Consider the following 20,348-nt stretch of genomic DNA (forward strand, 5'->3'; position numbering starts at 1 on the left):
TACGCACACACACTCTCCCATGCACACACACACACACTCCCATGCATGCACACACACACTCTCCCATGCATCCACACACTCTCCCATGCATGCATGCACACACACACACACACTCTCTCCCATGCATACACACACACTCTCCCATGTATGCATACATACACACACACACACACACACACACACTCTCTCTCTCTCTCCCATGCATGCATACACACACACACACACACACTCTCTCCCATGCATGCACACACACACACTCTCCCATACACACACACACACACACACACACGACAGGGGGAAGAGGAGGAAAGGCCGCGCGACCATCTCCCGCCACCATCTCCCGCCCTGCGCGGACAGCCACGGGACAGTGGAGAAGCGGAGACAAAGTAGGTAAGGGGGGGGAACACCCCCGCTACCATCTCCAGCCCCGCGCGGGGATCAGGGGAAGCGGGAAGTGGCGCGGGAAGCCGGGGTAAGCAGGGAACACCCCCACAACCATCACCCGCCCCCAAGGGTATCGCGGGAAGCCGGGGTAAGCGGGGAACACCCCCACTACCATCACCCGCCCCCCAAGGGTATCGCGGGGAACACCCCCATCACCAGCCTCACGCGGGTATCGCTGGAAGCCGGGGAACACCCACTACCATCACCCGGGGATCGGGGGAAGCGGGAAGTGGCGCGGGAAGCCGGGGGGGGGGAAAGGGGCGGACACCTCCGCCCCGCACGGGAAGCCGGGGTAAGCGGAGAGAAGGGGGAACACCCACGCTACCGTATCCAGCCACGCGCGGGTATCGGGGTTGGGAGGGGAGTAAGGGGGAACTGCAGGAGGCAGGGAAGGAGCAGAGGGGATGGAGGATTGGAGAGTACTTACTCTCGTACTCTCCAACAGATCTCCAGCCAGAAAAAATGGCCGTTCGTTGGGGGCCGGCTCATATAGAGCCTGGCCGCGCGCCAACAAAGCCTGGGAGCGCGCGCCAATCAGCTGTCAGGTAGGGGGAGTTTTTTTTGTTTTGTTTCAGGCAGCGCGAGCGGGAAAATTTCAGCGCGAGCAGGGAAATTAAAAAAAACAAACACGTGTGCTGCTTGGGCCAATATTTACTCGCCCGGGGGTTAAATCCACACGCCCCGGGCGTGTAAATGTATAGGATTGTCGAACACTGTGTATAACCCTGGTCACTTAATGTAACTATGTATTTGTCATCATAACTCTGTGCCCAGGACATACTTGAAAACGAGAGGTAACTCTCAATGCATTACTGCCTGGTAAAACATTTTATGAATAAAGTCTCGTTGGGAAGCGAACCTAACAAGTCAATACAACAATACACAGTAGAACTACTTGCATAACTCTGTACTCCATTGTACCAAGCTGCGGAATATGTTGGCGCTTCACAAAGAATAATAATAACAATGACTTATTTGACAGAGTTTTCTACTATCTGGAAGCTACACTAAAGGTTAGAACGTATCCTTCTTAACTCCCTCAATGCTTGGGAGCGTGCAATGCACGGCAAAGCTTTGTGTTACAGATTCACTGAGCAGCAGTGGATTTCAAGTTTAGACTAACTCTGGTGAAGTAACATTGAATATTTCTGCCTACCTGAAGTAAACTGGAAAGGAAAATGAAAAAGAAACAGAGAGACACCAAAACCTGAAAATCAACAGAATGTGACAAATGATGATAATAAAGAATGGATCCAATGGAAACCACTGGAAGGTAGAAGGGGTACTAGAGGAATACCACTTCCTTTTTATTTACCGTCCAGGAGTAACACATCTCTTTTTTTATTTATAGGCATGAAGTTTCATTTGCATTTTTAGGGAAACATTTATTAAAATGCGTATATTTGATATAAACCTTTCTAAAATTAAGTCTACTGAACTTTTCCCCAATGCTTAACAGGTTTCCAATTTCTTGGCTTTTTTGGGTGTATGTATATCTTTATTTATATAGCGCCATCCAGCTACACAGTGCTTTACAGCAGTAATACACATGACATAATATTATAACACATAATAGGATCCATTTTCCATCCATTATTTAAGACACTTTGGCCACTGGAAGGCGACCATTATGAAGTCAACAGTTCATTAAATTATAAATCATTCCTGTCTTTTACCTTGAAGTTAAAGTTGTGTGAATATAATGAAATTGTACACTTTAACACCAGTCAGTAGACACATTCTTTACTTGTCAACTTCCAGTTAACTGCTACCTATATGTTTTAATTGTTCTTAATACTTGTTATGTTAAATAGATAAATATATTACTTACTGGATGCTTCAATGCACACAGCTCATATAGCACACATCCTAAAGACCAGACATCCCTGCAACAAAGTCAAAAGCAAAACTAATTCAAATTGATAATACCCAGCATAACACAACTATGTAGCAAATGCATACCTATGTTTTATACATATTTCTGTCTTGTGATGTACATTATGGGGATATTTATTTTTCTGTATATGTTATGTGGTACTCTGCCATAAGACACGTACCAGAGCTGGAAGACATGTTACAGCTCATCCACTTCAATGTGCCATACGGTGTGTATCAGCGCAGGGAAGGGTCTTATGGGATAGAACAGCTTATGGGCCTTTATCGCTATGTACACATAGTGCATATATTTGTATGTATCTGCGTAAATATGAATTCATATATAATACAAAAGATTCCTGATGACGGTGCATTGAAACGTTGGGTGCTTTTGTTCTTGCTTAGTCTTTAAATTGACTATGACTTGGTTCCTGTTTTGGTGTACTTGACTTGTTAAATACTTACTACTTGCTGCTATACTGACCAGGATGGACTAGTCTTCAGCACCCAGCTTTTTAAATCTAGTCTCTATTTGTTTCAGACCATTTTCTGTCCCTCCCTATTCTATTGTTTGCTGGTAATGAGAGAGAGGTAGGGGGAGAGACAAGCAGCTGGTCATCAACCATTGAGATCTTTGTCCGATATTGTAGTGAACTTCAGATAGATTATTTATGCTTCAAAGGTTCCCTTCTGCTGACTCCCTGTCAGCTCTTTTAGCTCTGTCAGCTCTCAGCCCTCACAAAGGCTATCGGGTCCAGAATGACTCAGTTGAGGCTGGGGATTAGGAGTATTTATACCCCTGAACCAATCAGGGAGATGGCAGCTAGTCCTCATAGGAACAGTAGCCTTGATCTCTGCACACGGCGCCAGGCCCAAATTGATGAGATTTCTGGGGTTGAAAGTGGGCCAGCAAGCCCAAAATGGCATTCCCATCCTTCACATAGTCCACAGGATGTAGGTAGATACAGGACAATGCCCACACAATCCCCTCCACAGGCATACAATACAGATATAGCCCTACGGTGTTCAGCTTTCTTACAGAACAAGTCCATTCAGCAGGTTGTCGACTTCTCCCTGGTTCCTGAACAATGGGCCTAATCCCATCACGGTGTCCAGGCCTACAAACCAAACTCTGATGTGATTACAGCTCCTTTTGTAAGAGAGTTAACCCCTGCAGGTCCCCACTCTTGAACCGAGCTGTGCATCACTGTTTTACATACTTTAAGACTAACATATATAGGACTGGTACAATAAACTGTACATACATAAATATATACATCCTATCGTTGACAGGTAGGGGTAATGGTGGGCTTAACCTTTATTTAAGAGCAGCCAAATCTACCCCTACTGTCACAATCATTTTATTTAATTATTGTATGTTTGGCATGTATTTGCATTATGTTATGCTAGAGATGGTCTGATCTCCCTCTGATCATGTTCAACATGGTGTGGCAAGTGCTAATGAGTTAATATAGTGATTTAAAAATATCTTTGCTTAAGTATGACGTACTGTATATACCGATAACTACTATTATTCTAGTAATTTCTCCCCACTATTGTGTGTCCGATTTGAAGTACATGGATCTTATTAATTAGTAAATTGATTGTTTGGAGCCATTGCTCGGCAACCATATGACGTCATTTGGACATTTGCCCCATGTAAGGGAAACTAAGTTTCAACTAGTTCATGGCCCTGAGTAAGTCAAATGTATCGTGACGAAACATGTTGGGAACGTTTGTTGTATGTGAATTGTTTTCAATCTGTTTGGAGCGAGTGAGCTGCAGCTATAGTCGCGAGTGTCCGTGTAGATCAAAGGTACAGCCAATGTTATCTAAGGATATCCAAATTCATCTGGGAGCCAGACAGTGGATAGATCCACATCTTTAGCGCATGAAAAATCTATCCGGAGCTTACTACAATATCGGACAAAGATCTCAATGGTTGATGACCAGCTGCCGCTGTTCGCGTTTGTGAGATTTTATCTCTGCATGCTTTTTATTCTACTATCCTTGTGAGTGCAAACTACCTTAAGGCTGACTCTTATTATTAAAATATGTTGTGCTATGTGGTATGCGCTTTCTTCTTTTTTTTTTTAATAGATCTTTCTTGAGTGTGGTTCATTCCTCTGGAAGCTGCAACTTGATGTCGCGGCGACTTATGTCACATGTGGACACTGCATAATAGCTCAGGACGTTTCTTTTTATTGGTTTGAATCTATATATTTTCTTATTTTTCTTTGCGGTTTAATTTTATTTAACATATATTTATTGCTTTTTAAATTTTGTTTCATCTATATACTGTATAATTCAATTGATCACTTTCATGAAAAATTTTTTGTTGAATGTCACTTTCATTTTACCATATCAGGGAAATTTATTAGGATATCTGTTTAACGCTATTGTTCGTATATACAAAAACACATACACACACACAAAAAACGATCCTGCAAATTATTGGTGGGTTACGAGTATCTACCTAAAAGCATGTGAGGACAACTTTGGATACTGCTGGTTTCAAGTTTGATTTGGAAAATGTAAAAACCTCGACTGGCTGAGATGTGTATTTTAATAGTTGGCTCCAAGGACAGCCCAAATAGACTCATCCACTACCTAAAATAAAATGAGATGGTATTGGCACATATTTACTGAGCAGTACAATTCTAGTGCTGGAAGACACCATACAGCCAATTTAAATGACTGGTGTCCTATAGAATAGCACCTCTTAGTAAATATGGCTCATGGTAAAGAGGCAGCCATATTAGATTCATGACATTACTAACGGCACGTTTATTATCCAGAGTTGCATTGTGTTGAAAATAATGACTAATCCTTTTTACTTCTGCTTCTTCTGGCGCAGCACAAACATGTCCTTTTCACCACTGTTGTCATGTAAAACTTTAAATGAAGAAGAGCACAGGACAAGTTGGTGCTTCTCTAAAAGAAGCAGACGTCAGGAGGGTTAGTACATTCTTGGTGTTACAAAGGATGATACATATACTGTACAAACTGGTACAAGCTGTCCGATGGCTCATGTGAAGTCCTAGCCTGCCTTTATGAGAGATCCCGTCGGAGGTGGAAGAACACTAACATTCACATCTGATCTGATGAGATCTTTACCTTTTTGAATTAGTTTAATGCATTTGGACCCTCAGGAGTTGGGTTACCAGTAGAAAACAAAACTCAGTGAACTGTGCATGAAACGTATTGAAAAGAAATAAGGAATTAGTAACCCTTAGATAAGTAAATAATCAGTGACCTACGTTTTATTGTTATATGGTCGATTCTCACAGATTTCGGGTGAAAGATAGTATGGAGTCCCAACACATGTGCGAGCCAGTTCCATTGTGCTTTAAAGATAAACAAAAGAGGCATTGTAAGTGGTTCCATTTGTAGAGATTAAATGTATTTTTAAAGTGCTAACATACAGAAGAGTTTTAAAATAGTATCGAGTTAAAAATTGCATAATAACACACATTATATAAGTTATGGTGGGTAAAAATTTGACAAAAACCCTCCACGGTACAGTATATAAAAACATCACTTGTGAGTACATTCCCACGTCATTGCATGCAAAGAGATAATGGGAAAAGCAGGGTTGTTGACCTGTCTGAGACATGGGAATGTGCTTACTAGTGATATTTTTTATTTAATGTACATTATAACATAGGAAGGTTTTGTAAATCAGCATTGCTGACCTGAGGAAGAGAGAGAACTCTCGAAAGTTTGTCTTATACTATAATATTGTTAGTCCAAATAAAACCGGTATCACCTGATGCTGAAGTACTTATTTACTCTGCACTATAGTAACATAGAAACAAAGAATGATGCCACATAAGAACACTTGTTCCACAAAGTCTGTTTTCTATATTTTCTGGAACTAGACCTGACTTGATATAAACATTTTTATTCTGTACTTTCTAACACTGTGGGGCTTATGCAGAGAGGAACGTTAAAAAAGTGTAAAATGGCTATAAAATAGCCACAGATTTGCCGTTAGTGAAGGTGTTATGCACAGAACGTCGTTACCTCTGGTTACACATTTCGCCGAAAAACTGCTACTTGCCAACTTTTCCTGGAGACTTGAAACTCGCCATACTAATGCACATATTGGCGCGTTTGCACGCTTCGGATCTTCTGGAATAGCACGATATATTAGCATGGCGAGTTTCAGGTTCTCGCCAGGTGTTTGGCGACTTACTATTCTGAAAACTTTTATGGCGCTTTTTAAAAATCACGCCATTTTCTCACGAGTTACAGGTTTTTTTGAGATTTTTTTCGCCAGAAGATGGCGCAATTTCACTATCTATCCTCTCTGCATAAGTCCCTGTATGTTTGTTATTCTTTCAGTGTATTTCGCTCCCGCCATTCCTACTGTGTCACAGCTCCACTATAGTAGCACACTTACAGTGACAAATTAGTTTTTATTTAATGTCTTACAAAAGCAAATAAATATGATCAATACATTAAAAAAGCGATTCACAAAAGATAAAAGATACTGTATTCAAATAACCTATATAGAGAAAGAGAGAGAGACAGACGGAGCAAGAAAAAAAAAAGTAGTGGAACTATTGTATCTGAGCTTTTTGAAGTATGGCAACTCGAAAAACTATATAATTTGTCAATTCATTGTACAGTGCTGCATACACTGTCAGCTTTACATACGAGAAACAAAAATGAATATACTTGCCATGTTTATTCAGTATACCCATGTGTAACTTTTATTTCAAAAAATATTTTTCACAAAGGTATCCACTAGACACGAGCGAATGTGTCAAAATTCGAGCCAACAATTGTTTGCTGGTTTTTGATCAACATTCGATTCAGTAATGGATATTTGTAGGCGGTTTAGCCACTTATAAATACGGGCGAATGCTCCTGAAACTGCCACCACTTTGCCTTCAAGCGAATGGAGAGCGAGGCATCTCAGGTGTGCTCAGTTTTTAGCATGTGTCTCTTCATGTGTCATTTGAAGGGAGGTCGGTATCATTTTAGGGACTCAAAGAATGGTGGGTAGCCGCTTCTGCCATGTAGTAACAAAGGAGGAAGAGAGAGTATGTGGTATGAGAACTTTTATTGGACAAACAAGTAGTTATGTTTCAAGCATCCGAACCTCTCAGGGTTTTTCAATTGGCTTACCCGGTGAAGGACCCGGAGAGGTTTTGAAAGCTTGAAACATAACTACTTGTTGGTTCAATAAAATGTATCATACCACTTACTACCTCTCCTTCCTGTGTTACTACATTTCAGGGACTAGAACTTCTGAGCAAATTGAATGTTACAATATTCGCAATCAAATGTGCAGTGGTGGCTGGTGGTATCACACACACACACGTCACTTTTTAAACCCAAGCTGCGAATATCTGCAACTGCGGAAGAAACGGCAAATTCGGGTGTCGGTGAAAGATTTGCCCATTTCTAATATCCATTGTCTTCATTGCTAGTAAATTCCACATGTTTACTGCCCTTACTGTGAAGACCCCTTTGCTGCTGGTGAAATCTCCTTTCCTCTATTCCCAAGAGATGATCCCGTGTGTCATCTATACTGCCCTTTTGACGAAAAACTATTTTGAAAGCTCCTTGCATTGACCTTGAATATATTTGTAAATACAAATAATGCATCACGGCTTGTTGCGTCTGTACTAATGTAAACACATTTCCAAATGATGCTGCCTTTATGAATGGCATTACCGCAGGGGGGCGCGGCGGTTGCAGAGGCCCCGCTCTCTTCACCCAAGGCATTTAAATTAAATGCTGGTGACCGCGCGAGGCCTCTGCAACATAACTTTTCGTGACTCGGTCGGCTTCTGCAACACGGCGTCATTTGGGGTGACGTCACATGACCCGCGGTATCATTTGACGCTTTAGACCAGATAAGGGGGGCGCGAGCAGTGGCATAGAACAGGCAGGGAGGCGCAAGGCAAAAAGTTTGCGCGCCACTGCATTACAGGATATCTGCATTGTGGCTGGTATTAGCATAAATCGGTTGGTTTAAAAAAAAAAAAAAAACAACACACCAATATGTGTGTTCATATTTAAATGTAATCAAGTAGAAGACCTGAATAGAGACTCATTGACCTGTTAAAGTGTTTGCATGCAGGAACGTACTCATACTTACTCACTTGTTTAGCATTCTCGCTATGCCAAAATCCCCAAGCTTAGCCAGTGTTCCATTATTGGCAAGGAAAATGTTCTGTGGAAGAAGAAGGATGTTATGATACTTTCTTGCGAGAGCTTTTTGGCATATCTGTTTCCAGCGAGTAATCAGAAGTGATGTTTTCTACAGTACCTGTGCCTTTATGTCTCTGTGTAAGACTTTCCGGTCATGAATATGTTTCAAGCCCAAGGAAATCTGCACAAACCAACTCAGGATCTGAAATGAAAATGACAACACACAGACAAAAACTATTTAAAGAGTTGTTATTGTGTGCAAAATGCTACTTCTCTGAGGAGGTGAAAATATCTTTATTGTTATCTGTTAACAGAAATAAAAATTAAAGTCATTTGTTGTTCGTTTCAAGCTCCAAATAATATTGACTTAAGAGGTGCGATTAGTGTAATTTTGGCATACATCCTCAATAAAAAAAGAAAACAATTTAATCTGTAAATAAAGAAATGTACGTACTGAACACAAATGATAGCCAATATTGAATGAATGAACAGTATTAAAAATCGATACAAAAACATTTCTTGGATACATAGAAAACTTTATTTGCACCAACATTGTCGGATTAGTTTTCGCTGTGACGCCTGAAGGAGGGAGTGACACCTGAAGACGGGTGTGTGTGATACCGAGAAACGTGTCTTCACCTCCGCCACTTTGAAAAGTATTCTCTGCAAGAATTCGCTTAAATACATTGTATGGACTTAATTGAATACATTCATGTAATATTAGCAAGTGCTGTTATGAAATGGTTCTATCAAGCTCAGATATCCGTCAAAACTCAGTTTGAGTACAGACTGAGCGCACACTCATATCAGTATCCAGTACCCCTCACTGTGCTCATGAATATCATTTAGTCCAGTGTCTGAAGAGGAGATTTTACAGGAGCTCCCAACACTATAGCTTAACAATCAACGTGGGGCTGACCGATTGCAATTTAAGTTTCTACGTCTTTGTGCTCCTGTCGTTGCTAAACCAATTGCCTCCATAATCAATTCAATGTTGTCTTTTGGCTAAATCCCTAAGGTCTGATAAACTGCCAAAGTTATCCCAATCCCCAAAAGTGGTATCAAAAACATTATCTCCAACTTCAGACCTCTCTCTATTCTACCTTTTCTATCCAATATCATGAGAAAATGGGTTAATTCCCAATTAAGCAACTATTATAAATCAAATTTCCTTAGTCAATTCCAATCTGGCTTTCGACCAAATAACTCCACAGTAATTACCCTCTTAAAAATACACAATAAGATCCAATGTAGAGTGGAACATGGACAGGTGACTAGGGCCATATTTCTAGCTTTTGCAAAGGCTTTTGATACGGTTGACCACGCTATTATGTTAAACAAGCTCCAGTACTCCGGTATTGGACCACATGTTTTAAATTGGTTTATCTCTTATTTATCAGGAAAAACCCAATATGTGTCTAGGTCAGGCTCTAACTTGAACCACTTGGATGTGACCTTTGGATTATCCGAAGGCTCTGTTATAAGTCCCTTACTTTTTTTTATCCTTCTAAATTACCTGCCACAGTTTGTAAGACAACTTCTTGTGCATGTACTGTACACTCCCGATACCATCATATATGTACACAACTCCAGCCTCTCTAACATTAAAACTTTACTGCAAACTGTTTTTAAACACTGACAAAAGAGTAACTATGGTACTTGGGACGAAGGCTACATTTCTAAAGATACTACTGATCAGAAACAGCTCTAACACTAATCTTGCCTCAGTTACAAGCTTTAAATATTTGGGTACGTTGCTAGACTCCCATCTAACATTTGATTTGCATATTGACAAACTGACAATCAAAATCTATCCCAAACTGGTTGTACTTTATAGAAATAGATTCTGCCTAAGCCCATTGCTCAGAAAGCACATTGCACAGCAGATGCCAAAGACAATTACGGACTATATGACTATAGTATATGGTACAGCACCCCAAATTCACCTCAGCAAGCTTGACATTCTTTACAACTCAATATGCAATTTTGTCTTACTATGTAACTTCAACACCCACCATTGTAATATGTTAATTGGACTAGCTTGCTATTCTTTGAGTCCAGATGCAACATACATCTTTCCTATATTATCTTTAAATACTTTCTGGACAAGTTACCCGATTATCTGAGCAGGCTACTCATCCCTACTGTACACAGCATTTATCTCCTTAGATCCACCTCAAGAAACCCGCTAATGGTTCAAAGGTTGAATAAAGAATCAAACAAACAATCTGGTTGTTCTTCCTTCTCGTGCCGAACACCCCACTGCTGGAATTACTTGCCAGAGTGTCTCAAAACCATCTAGTCTTTGAAGACTTTAGCTGTTTCCGACTTTAAATATGTTTGTTCCTGTAACTTATAATGTTGTCAACGTATTAAGTTGTACCCAGCAGGAAATACTGGAAAATAAGCGGTAACGCACAATGTATTTTTTCCTGGTAAAATAATTGACAAATACAGTGGAGAGAAAAAGTTTGTAAGCCACAATGATAATTACGGAAATTCAATAGTTTTTCCAACATACCCTTCTTGAATCAAAACCAGTCTTTTCTTAAATATCCAATAGTGTTTATATTAACCAACTCCATGTGCATTGAAACAAAATGATGCATGAATTAGACAAACAATGAGTAATTACGAGCCAGGGTATGTGAAAAAGTAAGTGAAACCCTGGTTTTATCAGCTAAATTAAAGGTGATAATTATAATTGGGTATTTAAATAATTAGGTAGATTTTCAGGCCCCATCCTATATAAAGATTAGAAACTTTGTGAGTTTGGTCTTCGCCATACAGGTGTGTGGAAACACGTCATGACACGATCAAAATAAATCTCTGAGGACCTCAGAAAATCAGTTATTGATGCTCATCAGTCTAGAAAGGTTTTACAAAACAATTTCTAAGGATCTGTGGCTCCACCAATGCACTGCCAGACAAATGGAGAATGTTCAAGACCACTGTCCCTCTACCCAGGAAAGGTCGTCCTACTAAAATCTCTCCAAGAACAACCGGCAATCATTCAGGAAGTCACATAGAAGCCCAGAGTAACATCCAAGGATCTGCAGGCCACTCTTGCCTTGGCTAATGTGGGTGTTCATGATTCAACTATCAGAAACAGACTGAACAAGAATTTTATTTATTTATTTATAAAATATTTTACCAGGAAGTAATACATTGAGAGTTACCTCTCGTTTTCAAGTATGTCCTGGGCACAGAGTAAAACAAATAATACATGGTTACAAGTACAGTTACATAAATGAACAAGGTATACATTATATACAAGACATTGCGTGCACAGTTAAAGAAAATATATATTATGGGCGTATGAAACAGTTACAGACCAGATTAAAGTGTGAGACAGCCTTAGATTTGAAAGAACTTAAGCTGGTGGTGGATATGAGAGTCTCTGGTAGGTTGTTCCAGTTTTGGGGTGCACGGAAGGAGAAGGAGGAACGGCTGGATACTTTGTTGAGCCTTGGGACCATGAATAGTCTTTTGGAGTCTGATCTCAGGTGATAGGTGCTGCATGTGGTAGGGGTGAGGAGCTTGTTCAGGTAGCTGGGTAGCTTGCCCAGAAAGAATTTGAGGGTGAGACAGGAAAGGTGAACTTTGCGCCTAGACTCTAGTGATGACCAATCTAGTTCTTTGAGCATTTCGCAGTGATGTGTGTTGTAGTTGCATTGGAGAACAAAATGACAAATTGAATTGTAGAGGGTGTCAAGTTTGCTAAGGTGGGTTTGAGGAGCCGAGCCATATACTATGTCTCCATAGTCAATAATTGGCATTAGCATCTGCTGTGCAATACGCTTTCTGACCAGGAGACTTAGGGAGGATTTGTTCCTGTAAAGTACCCCTAGTTTGGCATAGGTCTTGGTTGTCAGGGTATCAATGTGCATCCCGAATGTTAAGTGGGAGTCAAACCATAAGCCCACGTATTTAAAACTAGTGACAGGTGTTAGGGTGGTGTTAGCGTTGGTTCTAATCAGGAGCTCAGTCACTGGAAGCTTTACAAAGAATGGTGTTCATAGAAGTGTAACGGGTATTCCCCCACCCCCAATCGCATATAGTGTGCATGTGAGGGGGAACCTATATGTTACCAGGTATGGTGCGTATACCTGCAGGTTCACAGGAGGCCTGAGCCTCTGCTGATGGGAACCTGGGGTGCTTCTCTGGAATGTTTCTTCAATCAGCGCCTCCACCTATGTGAGATTCTAGGAGTGTAGAATGGCCCTCACATAGGAACATCCATAAAGTAACCAGCCCACACCAAAGGTTATGGCTAAAAGGGTTTACTATAGGGATCAGTAACATAACACACAGTTTCATAATATAGAGTATCAACAGCTCTATGCATAACAAAACATACATTGGGTGCAAGGGCACCAATATCCCCTTGGTTAAGGCCCTTGGCCTCTCCGCCCAATAGTAACACAACCATACAGTGCCCACAATAATCGGGTGCTCGGCACCAGTGTCTTGGACCCCCACCCAGATGTGTGGCAGCGCTGCTCACGTGTGTATAGTTGGTGCACTTATCGATACCTGCCCGGACACGTCCATGTCCGGTTGTAAAGCTCTTCAAAAATGGTCTGACGCAGGAACAGGCGTCTCACCCACAGAATGTCTCTTGCAGTAGAGCCTGTCTGAGCCCAGACGCAGGCCACGATCACCACATGCAACTGGCACCGGTGATATCACATAACACTGTACGCATGTGTGAACACAAAGATGGCGGCGCCCTGTCACTGAGGTCGCCGGGAGCCCCCACAGCAGCACACATGCAAGGGGAAAAGAAACCGGGAGACGGGGACCGGAGGGACCCTGGCTACAGAAGGATAGCAAGGAGGATACCACTACTCTCTAAAAAGAACATTGCTGCCATCGGATGTGTGCCATAGAACATTCACAAACCTTCTGGAACAATGTTCTCTGGACAGACGAGATAAAGGTAGAACTTTTTGGCCTCAATGAGCAATGTTTGGTGAAAACCAAAACTGTATTCGAACAGAAGAACCTCATCCCAACTGTTAAGCATGGTGGTGGAAGTGTGATGGTTTTGGGCTGCTTTGCTGCCTCAGGACCTGGACGGCTTGCCATCATTGATAAAACCATGATTTTCTGCACTGTATCAGAAGATTCTAGAGGAGAATGTCAGACCATCTGTCTGTGAGCTGAAGCTTAAGTGAAAGTGGGTTATACAGCAAGACAATGATCCTAAACATACAAGCAGATCTACAAAAAAATGGCTGCAGAAGAAGAAATTGTGCGTTTTAGAATGGCCTTGTCAAAGTCTGGACCTAAACCCCATTGAAATGTTGTGTGAGGACCTGGAGTGAGCTGTCCAAGCAAGGAAGCCCTCAAATATCACTGAGTTGAACCAGTTCTGTAAGGAGGAACGGGCAAAATTCCTAAAACCGATGTGAGAGACTGACAAGCAGTTACAGGAAACGCTTAGATGAAGTTATTGCTGCTCAAGGGGGTGCCACCAAGTGAATCTAAAGGTTCACATACTTTTTCACACATGGATATTGAATGTTTAATCATTTGTGCATAAATAAATGTTGAAAAAGTATCATGTTTTTGTGTCATTTGTTTGATCAAGTTATATTTATCTGTTATTAGGACTTGGCATTTTCACATATTTCAAACCTAAAATGTTATTAGATCTTATTCTAAGTGGTTTACACAAACTTTTTTTTGGCCACTGTGTAAATTGTATTGTATTGTATTGTATTGTATTGTATGTCTTTATTTATATAGCGCCATTAATGTACATAGCGCTTCACAGTAGTAATACATGTGTAAATAAAAATAAATACAAGTAGTAATTACCTGGTCCTCCTCAAACAGTACTCCCCGTTGCATGTTTATCCTCCTCATCAGATCCCCACCATCGCAGTATTCCATCACAATATAAAGCTTATACTTTTCTGGAAATAAAATATTCAATTGTTGCCTGTATTCACTTGATCCCAGCTTTATATTTTATTTCTATCTATGTAATTAAAAACTAATAAAAAAGACAGAATGAGAAATATATTAAGTACATTTTTTGTGTAGATGAGCTTTCAAGATCCGTCACTGTAGGTTCTTCTGACCATATAAGAAGACTTCTCTCAGGAGAAAGAATTGGGAAGGACCGTAACGAAGGATATCATTAAATGCCTATTATTTATGTCACCTAAATGTAAGGTTATACAGCCTGCAAATAACGTCATTTTTCCTGGATCAATAAAAGCTATAAACATTTCTATACTACATTTTTCTATGGAAATCTATTTTAGGGAAAGTTGACTCTCCCTATAAATTTTAGAGATGTATGTAGAATATTTCTTAACACCTTGAAACAACATTGATTATAATACCAGGTGGTCGAAGTATGATGGTATTAGGAGATATGAAGTACCACAACTTTCATATTTTCACACTCAGATTATTGTTACTTTTTATGTATAAATTACAGTTCCGCTTTCCTTTTTTTTTTTTTTTTTAAGGATTTATTTGAGATTGAGCAAGCTTTTCCCCCTTCCTATATCTTATATACAAACGGTGAAGACAGGTGCCCACATCCAGAATAAAAGGTCCAATTGGACTATTTATTGAAAATACAGTACAAGAGATGAGGGCTGCACAAAATGTTGGGGTACCCAGGTCCCTTCCTCAGATGCACTACTTACTTCTTAAGTAGTGCAGAGCAAGCATAATTTCTTTGGACCTTCTTATATCTTACTGCATAAGTATTTCTACAATGCAGCCAAGAAGCTTTGCCCCATTGGTTAATAAATGCAGATCTTCTGATACCAGGCACAGATCCACTATTATTTGAAGCTACTTAGTGGGCTGGTGAGATAACTCAGATTTTTTGGAAATTCTTTCCATTGTGTTGACAATTAATTACATATGGTGCGAATTTACTTTTCTTCAACAAGAGAGCAACAAACCTTCTATAGAGGTGAACAATGTCACAATATTTGGGTGCTTCATCTTGGCCAGAAGGGTAACTTCCTTGTGAGAAGCTTCTTTTTCTTTTAATGGCATCTACAGTAAAAATGAGATTACAAATGAAAAACACATTTTGTTCATTTTCTCACAACCTTTGTTCATGTTGGTTGTTTCTACCATTTAGAAAACTGGCACGAGAGTGAAAAAGAAGAGCCTTACATGAGTTTATTTATTTATTTTATTTATAAAATGTTTTACCAGGAAGTAATACATTGAGAATTACCTCTCGTTTTCAAGTATGTCCTGGGCACAGAGTTAAGACAAATAATACATGGTTTCAAATACAGTTACATAAATGATCAGGTATACATTATATACAAGAAATTGCATGCACAGTTAAAGAAGATATATATTATGGGCGTATGAAACAGTTACAGACCAGATTAAAATGTGAGACAGCCTTAGATTTGAAAGAACTTAAACTGGTGGTGGATGTGAGAGTCTCTGGTAGGTAGTTCCAGTTTTGGGGTGCACGGTAAGAGAAGGAGGAACGGCCGGATACTTTGTTGAGCCTTGGGACCATGAACAGTCTTTTGGAGTCTGATCTCAGATGATAAGTGCTGCATGTGGTAAGGGTGAGGAGCTTGTTCAGATAGCTGGGTAGCATGCCCATAAAGAATTTAAAGGCAAGACAGGAAAGGTGAACTTTGCGCCTAGACTCTAGTGATGACCAATCTAGTTCTTTGAGCATTTCGCGGTGATGTGTGTTATAGTTGCATTGGAGAACAAATGCATCACTTTAGGATCAGGAGAGATACTTTTAATAATATTACCTATACTAGAAATATTACTATTAAAACTTTGTCTCCCAATTTTATATATATATATATATATATATAAAAATAAATAAATAGTTTTCTTAAATAAACAAAGACCTTCTGATTGATGCCTTTAAGCTCCAGTTACATCTGCATTCTTTGAAAAAATGAAGCTGCAATCCTTCCATTTGGTTGTTACCTGAGCTGCGCAATGTTATAAATCCAGGGAACCCCCTGGATCCAGTGATATTAAAATCAGAAAAACGTGAAATCGAACATGGCTTTATTTTATTACATCTGTTCTGTACTATTAGATAATAGCGACTGTTTATTTTTTTTCTTCTTTAAATTTAACTCAATGCCGTTTTTAATGAGTGGTAATATACTGAGCATTCTTTTATTTGAAATGAGTCAAACCATCCGGTTCACTGACAACAAGTCTCTCTTTCTCCCTCTGCAGCAGCCCGCCAGGGAAAGGAGAGGAGAAAGAGAGGCTTGTTGTCCGTGAACCGGATGGTTTGACTCATTTTTTTCTTATTGCATATGTACTCTGGTATACTCAGGACTTTGCCCATGTGAGCTTTCAAATTTAATTTGTTGTGATAATTGAGTGCTGCTCGGGTGGCTGGGGTGTCAGGGTTAAGGGAAGTGCCTTGTGGTCTTTATAGACCTGAGGGAATGGGCCTGAGGAATGGGTCTCCCCCCGAAAAGTTGCCCCCTGATTACCCTGCCCCCATTTGTGCTGTCCCCACTCTCCTTGCCTAGTGTCTATCCCACTCCCTATCCCTGTGTATTGTCATCCCTACCACCATGTTTGTTTATTCATTTGCACCGCATTACTCCAAGTTGTGCTACATTATCTTGTGCATATATTAAATTATTTACTTTTTTTGCATACACCTAGTTTTATGGACTTTCTATGAGTCAGAGAGTGCTGGACCTCTAGTTATTTTTTGACTAGGGAATATATAATGCACTATGTGAGAATGTATTTCAAAGCCTGTATTCTTTATTCCCTGTGACAATCCTTCCCCCCGTTTAGCAAAGCTGGCAATATTCTGTGATGTGATTTGGGAGTCAGCCCTGTAAAGTGTAAATTGGATTATGTGACTGTATGGACTCATTTCTAAGATAGCAGACCTGTAATGTGATTTGCATGTGTATTGAGACAATGGTTGGGAGCGTGGAGGTGTTACAGACATTTGGTGAGTGTGAAAGAGGGGACAATCAGGTTTGCTCTGATTGGCCAGCAGCCCCTCCCATGGAAAGGATAGCAACAGAGGGCTATATAAGGGGTGCTGCTGATCAGAGAATTCAGAAGCTTGCTGCGATCTCTGCAAACCCATTTGACTGCTACCCATGACCCATCACAGCGCTGACCCTGTGAAACCAACTCAACTGTGGCAAGTAACACAGATCAAGAAGCTTCCTAAAGAGTGCGACAATACACTCAACAAGAGAACTTGGAGTAATGAGGCTCAAGCCTCGGTATCCAATATCACCACTGACAGATTTAATCTGTCAGTCAGAACAGAACGGTCAGATAATTCAGATTCCCTCAGAGAGGCTAAGGGGGCGGCCCCAGTCACTTCTACAGCGCACGCCTCAGCGTGCTGTGCTATCAAGCCCCGCCCACCCAGTCAGGCCGGTCCCAGTCCCTACCTTGTCGCGCACCTTTCCCCAGCGGTGCGCGACAGGTTTTCAGGCAGGCAGGGGAATTTGAAATTAACATCTGTGACGGAGGCGTGGCCACGCCACCTCCGGAGGTTCAGCCAATGAGGGCGAACCAACCGCGGGACGTCATGGCCACGCCCCCGCAAACCCACAGCCACGCCCCCTCCCGTCGCAAACCTTCCCTCTCCCCTCAGACCGCCTATCGCGGTGTAGCGCTGTGCACGCGCCGCCCCCACCCCCGCCGGGCACGCGTGCCACAGTGAAGACTGGGGACTCAGCCTAACAGAGGGAGAGACACTCTGTTAAGGAGTGTGGGGATTCCCCCAGAGGACTATCTGAGAGAGACACTCTGGGAAGGAGTGTGGAGAGCATCTGAGAGACAGAAACATTCTGTGAAGAAGTTTGGACCTTTAAAGTGACCAGCTGGAGATACATGTCAGAGGCTCTGCTGTGGGATCAGCACTCTGATATCCTGGACGAGAAGCGGACAGGACAAGCCTTCTTGAAGCATGGCCCCTGCACCTAGCGAGGCCAGAGTCTACTCCCCAGGCCCCCAGTTGGTATTGTATCTTGTTTTGTACATCTTTGCTTTGTCTGCTGGCATGCCAGAATAAACCGTATTTTATTCAACAACTTTGGCCTGTCTGGTGCTAGTGATCCCGGTGGTTTCGGTGTAAAAGTACTGGTCTCCCGTGACAGGGGGTTATTTTGTTGGATGGGGAGGGGGGGGGGGGTGATTGGGTTGGATTGGAGGAGGGGGGTTATGGAGTTGGATTGGAGGGGAGTTAATATGTTAGAGATCAGTGGGAATGGGCTAATAGAAAGGGTTTCCCTGAAGCGTTGCCGCCCTTATTGCCTCTTTTTATTTACCCTTTGTTCTTGCCGTACCCTTGTACCCACCAGTGACTGTTAGTACACAGCTTCCTCTTGTTATTTAGTTTACCCCAATCCTTGGATCTCATGTTCCATAACTCCCCTTGCATATTTGCCTTTGCTTCATGGCTACAAAACTTTGTGGGTAAGTATTTTTTTCCCCATTTTTCATCTTTGTTGTCTTATACTTGATATCATTTTTTCAAATGTTGTTTACGATTTTTTTTCCTTTATGTTATTGTGATATCTTAAATTGTTTATCTAATTACATTTTATGTTTTAATCTGACATTTTGGACATCATTTCCTTGGGGAATCTAGTGCAGTCCCAAGTACACTGTACTTTTCTACTTTAAGTGCTGAAAACAATTTTGGCTATTTAGCATATAATATATTATTGCAATCTATAAAAAGCATGCACACAGAAAACAATATAAATAAAGCTATTAAAAATATTCCCAATGTAAAAAAATAGAAAATATTTCACCAAAGGGCTAACACCAGGGTAACAGTGAGACTCAACGTTCTGGGGTAATAAGAGCCATTTAGTGAAGTATGTGAAATATTTTCATTTTTTTTTTGCGATTGGGGATATTGCTGCTGTTCCTTATGGCAGCAAAGGAACATACATATTTGGGACCAAGACTAAAATTCTAAAGCTTCCAGCGACTGAGCTCCAGATTAGAACCAACGCTAACACCACCCTAACCCCTGTCACTAGTTTTAAATACCTGGGCTTATGGTTTGACTCCCACTTAACATTCGGGATGCACATTGATACCCTGACAACCAAGACCTATGCCAAACTAGGGGTACTTTACAGGAACAAATCCTCCCTAAGTCTCCTGGTCAGAAAGCGTATCGCACAGCAGATGCTAATGCCAATTATTGACTATGGAGACATAGTATATGGCACGGCACCTCAAACCCACCTTAGCAAACTTGACACCCTCTACAATTCAATTTGTCGTTTTGTTCTCCAATGCAACTACAACACACATCACTGCGAAATGCTCAAAGAACTAGATTGGTCATCACTAGAGTCTAGGCGCAAAGTTCATCTTTCCTGTCTTGCCTTTAAATTCTTTATGGGCAAGCTACCCAGCTATCTGAACAAGCTCCTCACCCCTACCACATGCAGCACCTATCACCTGAGATCAGACTCCAAAAGACTGTTCATGGTCCCAAGGCTCAACAAAGTATTCGGCCTTTACTCCTTCTCTTACCGTGCACCCCAAAACTGGAACAACCTACCAGAGACTCTCACATCCACCACCAGTTTAAGTTCTTTCAAATCTAAGGCTGTCTCACACTTTAATCTGGTCTGTAACTGTTTCATTCGCCCATAATATATATTTTCTTTAACTGTGCATGCAATGTCTTGTATATAATGTATACCCTGTTCATTTATGTAACTGTATTTGTAACCATGTATTATTTGTCCTAACTCTGTGCCCAGGACACACTTGAAAATGAGAGGTAACTCTCAATGTATTACTTCCTGGTAAAATATTTTATAAATAAATAAATACAGGCTCCATATAGGTAGATACTGTACATA

The 20,348-nt window shown here is 41.0% G+C and overlaps 1 protein-coding gene across 4 annotated transcripts in view; it reads right to left on the reverse strand.

Moving 5' to 3' along the window:
* NEK5 (NIMA related kinase 5) overlaps positions 1–20,348 on the reverse strand; it is a 64,982-nt gene that overhangs the window by 40,349 nt on the left and 4,285 nt on the right. For all 4 annotated transcript variants that reach the window (XM_075592009.1, XM_075592008.1, XM_075592006.1 and 1 more), the window contains exons 3-8: positions 15,423–15,519; positions 14,314–14,411; positions 8,606–8,689; positions 8,439–8,509; positions 5,580–5,666; positions 2,276–2,330 (exon numbers count right to left, since the gene is read on the reverse strand). In XM_075592009.1, the coding sequence (XP_075448124.1) occupies positions 2,276–2,330; positions 5,580–5,666; positions 8,439–8,509; positions 8,606–8,689; positions 14,314–14,411; positions 15,423–15,519 (492 nt within the window). The remainder of the gene's footprint in view (positions 1–2,275; positions 2,331–5,579; positions 5,667–8,438; positions 8,510–8,605; positions 8,690–14,313; positions 14,412–15,422; positions 15,520–20,348) is intronic.

The sequence above is a fragment of the Ascaphus truei genome, chromosome 3, assembly GCF_040206685.1.
Source record: "Ascaphus truei isolate aAscTru1 chromosome 3, aAscTru1.hap1, whole genome shotgun sequence".
NCBI classification, from domain to species: domain Eukaryota; kingdom Metazoa; phylum Chordata; class Amphibia; order Anura; family Ascaphidae; genus Ascaphus; species Ascaphus truei.